Consider the following 10,461-nt stretch of genomic DNA (forward strand, 5'->3'; position numbering starts at 1 on the left):
AGGCTGCCAGCATTTGTTTTTGTGGACACATCGTCTAATATTGAATCCAGCTGCTTGTACTCGATTTGTGAGTGGTGTTAATACTGAACAGTTGTGTGAGTGTGATTAAAAAATCCAGAAAATTGCATGTTAACATGGACATAGAAACATAGGCATACCATGACAGTAATTAGAGGAGAGCCTATTACTGTATATTTAGAGAATTGCTGATGTCAAACCAAGCAGTGGAATGAAGCCACTGGTCTTAACGTCTTAACCCTCTTCGATATCATGACCAAGTCCTTTTTACTTAAAGTTTAAGTATTTATTATTTTTAGTCATTTATTTTGTAAATGTATATACAGATTTAATCTTTTCATGAATATTTTCGAAATACGTAGAAATTGATACATTGATAAGAAAAAGAGAACATTTGAATGTGCAGCACACATTCTGGAACTACCTAAAAATATGCATACTGTACTACACATTACGTAAGTCTCTCTGTAATATGGCAATGTTTTTACGATGTAGTACAGTTTTTTTTTCAACAGAGTGATTAGGCCCACTGCCAGGCCCATCTGCATGCATAGGCTACAACCAGTGGTAACACCAATTCAGAGGCAAGGTCACCTGTGACCCCGTTTGGTCTTAGTCACCTGCGGTCCCCTGGCACAATATCTCCCCTCCTCACGTTTAGCCTCTAGCCGGTGTGTAGTGGGTAACATGAATAGTGTGATAGCCGTGCTTAGTGTGACCCCTTCCCTCTATGCCCCACAGGGTATGCTGAATACTATAATGCAGTGTGCTGATTGTCAATGGCAGGCATATGTTGGTGGGTGGTAAGGTAGCCTAGAGGTGCCCAACACACGCTCTGGCTCTGTGTATATACATCTGATCGTGCTTCACGTTCACTCAGTTTAGTGGGAAAAACAGATGGCCCACTGATGTGACACAGCTCTTTGTAGCGACAAAAAACATGATTTGTGATTGTGTTTTCCACCAACAGCCAGTGCTGGACTGGCAATGTGACATACAGGGCCTTTTCCCAGAAGGCCGGCAGTCCCCAAGGGCCAATACTGTTTTGTTGTTGTTGTTTTGTTTTCTCTTAGGGTCTGACTCATAGTTTAGAGGGGGCGGATTCAAGTAGGATATAGTACAAAAATGGCTTATACGTGTGGGAGAGGCGATATTAAGCCAAAAATGCCTGGATGGTTTTTAGGTTCTTGTTCAGCCCTGCCAACAACCTTCCAGCTTTGACTCAGCGCACAGCACACATTCCTGGCTGGACCTCAGAGACTTACGCAATGTCGCTTTGTTTGTTTTATTTTGTATTTTTAGAATTCATGGGGTTATAATAATCATAAACAATATCAACAAATGCATGCGTGAGCGTGGACGCGGAGGGGGAATGGAGCTCGGAGAGTGCTTTAAGCCCATTCGACAGCAGGGCAGCGTTGGCACCTCGCCCGGGGCTCTCTCACGCCGAGTGGATGATGCCCAGGGCATGTCAGGCATGAATGACGGCCGGGGCAGATAGTGGGCACCTCCCATCAGGACAACGCTGCCACATCTGTCGAGGACACGGAGAGCGATTAGCCGGCGGGCGCGGCTGAATGAAAGATGGCCGTGAGGGGATAAGGCTTTGCCACAGGGAGCCTGGCTCCTGCCCATAATCTACCTGGCTGGGGGGATCTGTGTGTCGGGTCGGCCGCGGTGGGGTGGAGTGGAGTGGAGTGGGGGTTGGGTGAGGGAGTAAGGGTGGTTGGAGTTGTGGGTGGAGGTTTAGGGGGGGTGGCGCACACGCAGGGTGGAAGTGGTTGGTGGTTTAGAGCAGAGAGAAAGAGATGGCAGCCTACTGAAACACCTTAGTGATTTATCCTCTGGCATAAAGGCATTCTCTCCTCCATCACCCCAAAAGACCAAAGCCAGGGTCCTTTCAAAGACTCCGGCCGACTGAATGGCCTCCACTGAAAGGAAGATTAAATTAAATCTCTGAATGCCGAAAGCTTTAACCACCATGATATAATGTGATCTGAGGCTGAGGGCCCCAGGTCCCCTCTGTTAGGAGAATGGAATTGTTCATGCTGCTTGATATTAAAATCTCTAAGTGCTGAATATATGAAAAAACAGAGCTAATGGATATTGGTCTTGTCATTCATATTGTTAATTTAGCTTCAATGTTGAGTCACAGCACAGCGTGGAGTGTCTGCCCAAGATTAGGAGAGAAAAAGAAATGAAATGTAAAGAGAAATGTGTTTTTCAGAGATGTGATATTAATTTATTGTCATAAAAGTGAAAATGACTCAATAGGGTTCGGATTGCAGTCTTGTGGAGGGACAGAGTGTTAACAAAAACTCGTCATCATTTTTGCTGCATGCCAAGTCATTGTGCATCAACCTCTCAAAGTGTTTCTGGATTTGCTTTTCTTTGAACTACAATGATAAAGAAAAAAAAACAAAGTTCAACAAAGATGCAAGAATTTATACAAAATGCAATTTAAAAAGACAAACTATTTACACAAACAACTGCCAATACAAAATCTTGACTTTTTCATATTTTTGTTTCATAAACAGGGCTCAAGTGAAATTCTGCTCTTAAAAACTTTCACTGTATCCACATATATACATGTGTCATTCTTCCAATAACCTTTTTGCCAGATTTGTTTAGTTAAAATAATAAAAGATCACAGAGAATGAGATGAGTCAATGCTTTCAAAGAAAAAACAAAAACAAAATAAATGTACAGGAAACACTGTTTTGGATTTTACTCTAGTGAGTTTCAATGGTTCTAGAGGGACCCTGTTCTCAATGACCCATGTGGCCCCCTCAACTGCATAAACGTTCTACCGTCATCGCTGGGGTCTGCCTGGGTGTTTTCGGAGAGATTGCGTCGACGCACCCCATTGGCAAATGTCTCATGCGACCACTAAAAAAATCAATAGCCAACTTAAGCGTAACTGTCTCTTAAGTAAGGAAGCCGTCAGTTGTCCCTATCGTGGTCGGCACGGCTGTGCTCACAAGCTCGTAGTGCTGTCAGTGCCTCTGGATACAGCACTCCAGTAATTTACTGTCGGTTCCCCTCCTCCAAAAACAACTCTGGCTGAGGGCTTGCTCTCCTCTCGAGCCGCCGCATGAGAGTACGAAAATCTGGGAGCTTAGGAGCTGAAGTGGTTTGTGAAATTCAGATGGAAAAGATAACGTCTTAGTTACCTGGTAACCAGATGGTCATATTTAGGGCAAAACATGAAAAGTGGGAGCAAACGGAAAAAAAAATATTCTTGGCAAAGAAACTTCCAACAACAGGCGTGTGATTTTTATCACAGGCAGAAGTGGAGTGCGTGCTGAAGAAATTAAAATGATTAAATCAAAAGTCTTTTTCTTCCTCTGTCATAAGCAGTTTGCTCATAGAATGAGGCCTTTGAATGGGGCTGTGGTTATTGCGAAGCCGTGTCTGTCAAAGATAAATGTGCTATTTTTCACAATTAACACTCAGAAGATAAGATGTCAGACTACTGTAATTTCATTTTTTTTCTCTTCCTCTGACGTCTTTTGTCTCGGAGACGTGCCAAAACAACATTTTCCCCAACAATCCCTCAATGCCACAGTGCTTATATAGAAATCTGAGCATCTGTTGAAAAGTGTCATTTCTTTTTGTCTGCGAGGAAAACGCTTTCTAGCCAGAGGGCTTGCTGGGGTTTTTTTTGTATCCCTCCCGAGGTCACATGACCCCGAACGCTCTCTGAACCGAACACATGCCGCCCGGCAGAGCCAGAGAGTAATACTATCATCTATTATAAATACAACACAAACCTTTATCAAAAAGTACTCTTTGAAAAATAATCTTACATTTCCCACGACCGGTAAATGTGAGCGTACTAGTAAGTAGGCCTATGTTTCCTTCCCCCTTCTTCTTCATCTTGATGCTGCTGACGGCCTTCCTTGGGGGGAGTTTATGTTTTTAGTGCTGCATTCAGGTTTTTCAACCAAAGGCGTACAACGTGTTCTTTGACAAATGTTAATGTGTGGATATTGAAACTCTAACGAACAGCACCGATTCGACCGTCTAGAAGTCTCCAATGTAGGCTACCCATTGCAATGCAGGCTATGCCCATTGTGCCTCTGCCCATACTTGGGAGAGCAGGAAGGCGGTCTGGAGGGCATTGGGAGACATCACACCCCTCTCCCACGACCACGAGCAACACCTACCACCTACAGTATGCTGCTGCTGCTGCGCTTGTCTGGGCTCGCATTCGGCAGCACCATGAAATGCAACTCACTGACTCATAAATACCAGGGTGAGTGAAGTGAGGTGGAGGAAGGAGTCGAGGGGGAGGCTGAAGTCTAGCCAAATCCAAAAAAAACCTGTACGGCTTTGTCTACATGTGACGGTGCGTGTCTCTTGTGTGTGTGTGTCTGTGTGTGAGGATATGTTAACATAAAACATCCACAGATATAATGGTAAACCCTTTTGAACAATTACCAGTAAAACAGAAAAAAAACATCCAGAAACATTCAAGGAACAACATGAATGATGATGGGTACAAAAAATGCGAAGAGAGAGAGAGAGAAGTGAAATTGTTCACAATGTGATACCACATACTTAGAAAAAAAACATAATCCTAACGCAACATGTTTTGTACTCTTGTCTTCTTCAAACTATCACTTTTTATGAGGAGAAAATAAAGAGAGTGAGTGACCTTGAGTGCGAGAAACAGTAAGGCAACCACATCAGAGGCGTGAGTAAGGGTACAGAATTGTCTGCAGTCATCTCGATGTGCCCTGAACCCTGAGCTTAGAGAGAGTCCGTTTTTAATGACCGGCAGCCCGCAGCATCAGCGGCTCCGTCGTCTGGGCAATAAAAAGCCAGTGAGTCCTCTCATCGTCTTCCTCCTCTCTCCACTCCACGACTGTCGAGAATGCTTGAGGCTACTTTCACGTTGTTCAGTGTCCTCCCATGATTCTCATTTTCCTCTCTTGTTTTTGTCTTTTGTTTGTTTTTTCGTAATTCCAGAGAGCCTAAACCAGGAAGTGGTTTTTGCTTCTTCTTTTTTTTTGTTCCAGGGGGGGTTGGAGTGGCATACGGCATGATGGACCTCTGGTGACACATTTATGGCATAACACAATCCCTCTGGCGTCCCACCTTGCCCTCCTGACGCACACCCTTCTCCATCCATTATCGCCTCTGCCACTTCAACAAAAGCAGAGAGATGCGATACGAGACTTGGAACTCCACTCTTTTGTTAGAAAAGAAAGAAAAATAAACAAAAAGGAGTATTTTTTTATGATTTCTTTCCCCCTCCCTACCTCTCCCGGCGTTATCTTTATTCATTTCTCTTCCTGCTTCTATTGTTCGGTTCAAATTTATGGTGTCAAGGAGGGCCAACGTCTGTTAAAACAAAAACACTAACAAAAACAACAACAACAACAACAAAAGGAGTTACTAAAAAAGTAGGGGGTTCACCAGAGGTCCGTGAGGCAAACTTCAAAACAGCACACACATCTTTACTGTCTTCCTCTTTCCTCTCTCTCTCTCTTCTTCCTTCCTTGTTCTGTGTTTTTTTTTCTTTAAAATGTCCATTAAAGTTCCATTTGAGTGTGGGGGGGGGGACAATTTTTCTGCCTAAACTGTGGAGTCTTCCTGTGACCCTCGACCCACCCCCCCACCACATGTGAGATCGTTCCTGGCCACCTCGACCCCAGCCTGCCCCCCCCCCCCCTCCGTTCTCCCCATCCAGCATCAGACCTTGTAGTAGATGTTGGCAGGGCTCTGGGGGGGCATCTCCTGCACGATGTAGACGGGGTGGCCGTAGTCCCCGCTCACCTTCTCGTAGTGGGGGCAGTAGTTGTTCTCTGTCCGTAGCGGGATGATGATGTCGCTGGGTTCCGAGCCGGCCCCGCCCCCCGAGCCCTTGGGGCTGTGGAGGGTGCTGAGGGTGAGGGCGGCGGGCCGCGACTGCTGGCTGGGCGGCTTGCGGCCGCGCTTGCGCACCTTGATGAGGAGCACCACCAGGAAGATGATGAGGATGAGGAAGATGACGCAGCCGGCGCCGATGGCCGAGAAGACGGCCAGCTTGGAGCCCAGGAAGCCCTCGCTGGTGCCGCCGCTGCCACCGTTACTGCTGCTGGTAGAGCTGTCGTCACGGCTACCGCTACCGCCGGCACTGCGGCCACCACCAGCCTTGCCACCGCTGCCACCGCTGCCTCCAGTGCCACCACCAGTGCCACCGCTGCCGCCCGTCTTGGGGATCTGGTTACCCGACCCTGAGGACAGAGAGGCAACATGAGAAATGGTATCACTACGCCTGCAATAACACCTTCATGAAGTGATGTATTATACATTGATTTTGTTTTATTCACTGAGCAGATGACACTGAGCATTTTTCATAGAAATGTTTCCTTATTTATCCATGACAGTGAGCTTAATATTTTTATAATAGTGATGAAAACGGGTGGTGTTGCTGAAGATGACAACAATGATGATAATGAATTTGACTTTTTTTTACTTTTCACAGTTGTACTTTTTGTTGCTATTTTAATATGGCTAACATTATTATCATTAATAATGTATTACTGCATTACAAAGCAACCTCAAATGAGCAATGTAGGCTATAAAAATTATCTTAATGGAAACGAATTTTAAAAAAAATGCATGGTAATCATTACTTTGTTTTCACAGAGAGCTCCCTGTGCAGTAATAAATGTCTCCATCCTACACACAGTAATTTGTTATTTTGTTATGACACTGCACCCCATGGGCATGGAAACAATAGTAGAGCACTGGACTATAGCCCTGCTGGACTTATTAGATCGGGTCAGCATAGCATCATGCCGTTGATATATGACAAACCCTCACAGCTTTTGACTGAGAAGAAAATTGATCTTTCGGAGAAAAATACGACCCACTGATATGTTCTGACGTGCAATAAAAGGCTGTCAGCTTGGATGCATGGTAGATAATGTATCTTATTTTGCAGTGTGTCTGCAGAGCTTCAGAACAGCTTCTCTCTCAGAGTTGGAGAGCAGTGAGCACTGTCTGTCTGTCTAATCCAATGTTTAGCCTCTCAAACAGGGCAGAAATGGAGGAAAAATAGGACTATATTACAAACCAAAATGTTGAATAGGAGAGAAATATGTGAAAAAAAAACGCTTGGAATGAATGAATCTGCAGGGAAGGCAGATCTCCCTTTCTATCCCTTTCACGCTCCCTCTTTCATTCTCTCTCTCTCCCTCTCTCTCTCTCTCTCTCTCTCTCTCTCTCTCTCTCTCTCTCTCTCTCTCTCTCTCTCTCTCTCTCTCTCTCTCTCTCTCTCTCTCTCTCTCTCTCTCTCTCTCTCTCTCTCTCTCTCTCTCTCTCACCCCCTCCCCTTGTCTTCTCCATTGCACATCTGATTTTGTTTTATCCACTCTTCTGGCCCCCGGCCTAGATGGACAGAGCCTTGACAAAAAGATGACTACTCCAGTGACTGAAATGTGAGCGGAGGAGAAAAATGCTGTTTTTTCATTTTTTTGTGTATGGCCTGAGAAGAGCGAGGGCATGCCAGAAGTTCCCCCTTTCTCTTTCTCTCACTATCCCACTCGTCTTCCTCTCCTCTCCCTTCATCTTTGCCTCCATCCATGTTTTTCTACCAGCCCTGCCGCACACACATACCCATCACCCCTCCCCACACACAACACACACACACACACACACACACGCACACACACAGCTCTTCACGGCCTCCCATGACTGTAGCAGCTCTGGTTGTATCTGCTTGGATCTCTGGGCCATGCTGAAAGACCCCTCAGGACAACGGGGCCTTGAAAGTGTGTGTGTGTGTGTGTGTGTGTGTGTGTACTGTATGTGTATATCTGGGGGTGTGCGGGAACATTTGGGCGTATATAAATACATGTGTGGTTTGAGTGTGCGGTTTGAGTGTGTGTGCGTGCATGTGTCTTTATGGGTGGTGTTTTCCGGCCCTCCAGCAAGCATAACAAAATGTCCACAACCATAGATTTATCTTCCCTTTGATCTTCTCTTTCATCCTTATTTCATGTATTACCAATCACGAATTTGTGTCTGTGTTCTGAGTGTTCTGATACCACACTATGATAAATCAAAATCGAATTGGAATCCAATGAAAGCGTGTGCATGTGTGTATACTATGCATGTGTGAGTCATGTCTCACCAGTGTTGCCGGTGTCTGATGAGCCGGCCGCGTCCGTGTCCCTGCTGGCTGGGCTGGACTCTCCGCCTGCCTCCAGGCCTGGGAGGTCTGTCACCACCGGATCCGGCAGGATGGCGTTGGGGTCTGCCAAGAAGAACACCAACACAAACACAAACACACATCAACACATCGCCCAAACAAACACACTCTTAAACACTCGTCATGACAGAGGGAGCGAGGGGGCGAGAAAGAGGATGAGGGAGGAAGAGAGAGAGAGAGAGAGAGATGAAAGGAAAGCGAGAGTGTCAGACTGACACAGAGAACTCTCTCTCTCTCTCTCTCTCTCTCTCTCTCGTTCTCCTCGTGTATTTGTGTGATTGTAAAACAGAGAGGAAGAGAGAAGAAGAGAGAAAAAAGAGGCAGTGTGTGGGTGAAGGGAAGTAGTGGGGGATAAAGACAGAAAAGGGAAAAAAAAACCGAGAGCAACAGAGAGATAGGCCATGAGAAAATGCACCAATCCCATCTGGCATCAGACAAAAGGAGGATAATAATCCTTTGTAAACCACACTGGGAGGCCTTTCGTGAGTGGATGGATGGACAGGGAGAAAAAGAGAAAGATATATAAAAACATGAAATCACTTGGCTAACGCTCTTCTTCATTAAATAACATTGACCACAGCGATATTCAGTCAATGTGGTCAAATGGGTTTCGCGCCACGCATATTAAATAGGGCCGCAACAGCAAAGGCTTCTGACGGCCGCTCTAGTCTAGGAGCACACTGAGTGCTGTTTGGTCAAACAGATGTACTTGTAGCTACGCAGTAGAGCTAAGTGCGGTGCATAAGAAATCGAATGACCTCAGCGGCGGGGCAGTTTTGACGTGCATTACCGCATTAAAGTTTTATCCATGATGTACATTATAGTGTTATATTGTTGTCCTAGCTGTATATTATAGAGACACAGTGTTATCCTTGTTTATACGTTACAGCGCACAATTTCCACTGTGTATTAGGACACATGATTGCATGCGACTTGCTTGATTTGTGCTACATGCCGCTAGGCACAACCAGCAGCAAAAACATCTTCATCTTTAAAAATACAAGGGCAAAACCAGTCTCCTAGTGAGCATTGCCCATGATCAACTTGTTGCGGTGGATAGGGGGTGGAAGTAATAAAGAAGGGAATTGGGTACTTTTATCATGTATTTTTGCCTTTATGTTAGCAGTTCAGTTGAAGATGGTGAGGGAGATGGCAAGTAAGAGCGAGAGAGAGAGAGAGAGAGAGAGAGAGAGAGAGAGAGAGAGAGAGAGAGAGAGAGAGAGAGAGAGAGAGAGAGAGAGAGAGAGAGAGAGAGAGAGAGAGAGAGAGAGAGAGAGAGAGAGAGATGGAGGTAGGGTTGGGGAAATGACCCAGACTGGATTCGAACCCGAGTCCCCAGAGACGTGTTCTGTAGCCAAGCCATGGTACACCCGTGTCAGTACAGTGCCCCGCAGCACCCGCCAAACAGCACTGGAGGCTGTTTGAAGTAAGCGACTGGCATCTGCGAAACGCATTTACAATCTCTCCATGCTATCGCAAGAGCCATTTCATAGCTAAATATTTCCCTCTTGTTAAACAAACACGCCCAAGAATGCATTCCTCAAACAGTGTGACGGAATAACAGAGAGGGAGAGCAACTTACAGCGGAGAGAGAAGAGGAAAAAAGTAGAGGTGTGTTTGTGTGAGAGAGAAGAGAGAGAGAGAGAGAGAGAGAGAGAGAGAGAGAGAGAGAGAGAGAGAGAGAGAGAGAGAGAGTGTGTGAGAGAGAGAAAGAAAGAGAGAGAGAGAAAAAGATATGACGGCACACTCTACGGTAAGCAGGCACACGCAATGGCTACGGGATACACTCATGCATGGCAGAATGGGGTTAAAGCAGTTATATATTAACTTTTTATTGGTATTCATTATTCATATGGTTAAAAGGCCATAATATGCCTTATTTATCGCCAGTTTCTGCCAGGACACACACTCCCCTACAGAGCAGAGACAGGGCTGAGGAGAGCAATGGGCTTGCAGAGCCAGAGAGAGAGAGAGAGAGAGAGAGAGAGAGAGAGAGAGAGAGAGAGAGAGAGAGAGAGAGAGAGAGAGAGGAAAGGAAAGGAAAGGAAAGGAAAGGAAAGGAAAGGAAAGGAAAGGAAAGGGAAGGAAAGGAAAGGAAAGGAAAGGAAAGGAAAGGAAAGGAAAGGAAAGGAAAGGAAAGGAAAGGAGGGAGAGACTTTTTGAACAGAGGAGCGAGGCGAGTGGGAAAGAGAGAGTGCTCACATACAAATCTGCAGAGTCGTGGGGAGGAGATTCAA

At 45.6% G+C, this 10,461-nt stretch overlaps 1 protein-coding gene across 1 annotated transcript in view; it reads right to left on the reverse strand.

The window, feature by feature from the left end:
* Positions 1–5,718: 5,718 nt before the first annotated feature.
* LOC134439648 (ephrin-B1-like) overlaps positions 5,719–10,461 on the reverse strand; it is a 77,167-nt gene continuing 72,424 nt past the window's right edge. The window contains exons 4-5 of the mRNA XM_063189551.1: positions 8,147–8,269; positions 5,719–6,242 (exon numbers count right to left, since the gene is read on the reverse strand). Of these exons, the coding sequence (XP_063045621.1) occupies positions 5,719–6,242; positions 8,147–8,269 (647 nt within the window). The remainder of the gene's footprint in view (positions 6,243–8,146; positions 8,270–10,461) is intronic.

Source organism: Engraulis encrasicolus, chromosome 23 (genome assembly GCF_034702125.1).
Source record: "Engraulis encrasicolus isolate BLACKSEA-1 chromosome 23, IST_EnEncr_1.0, whole genome shotgun sequence".
In the NCBI taxonomy this organism is placed as follows: domain Eukaryota; kingdom Metazoa; phylum Chordata; class Actinopteri; order Clupeiformes; family Engraulidae; genus Engraulis; species Engraulis encrasicolus.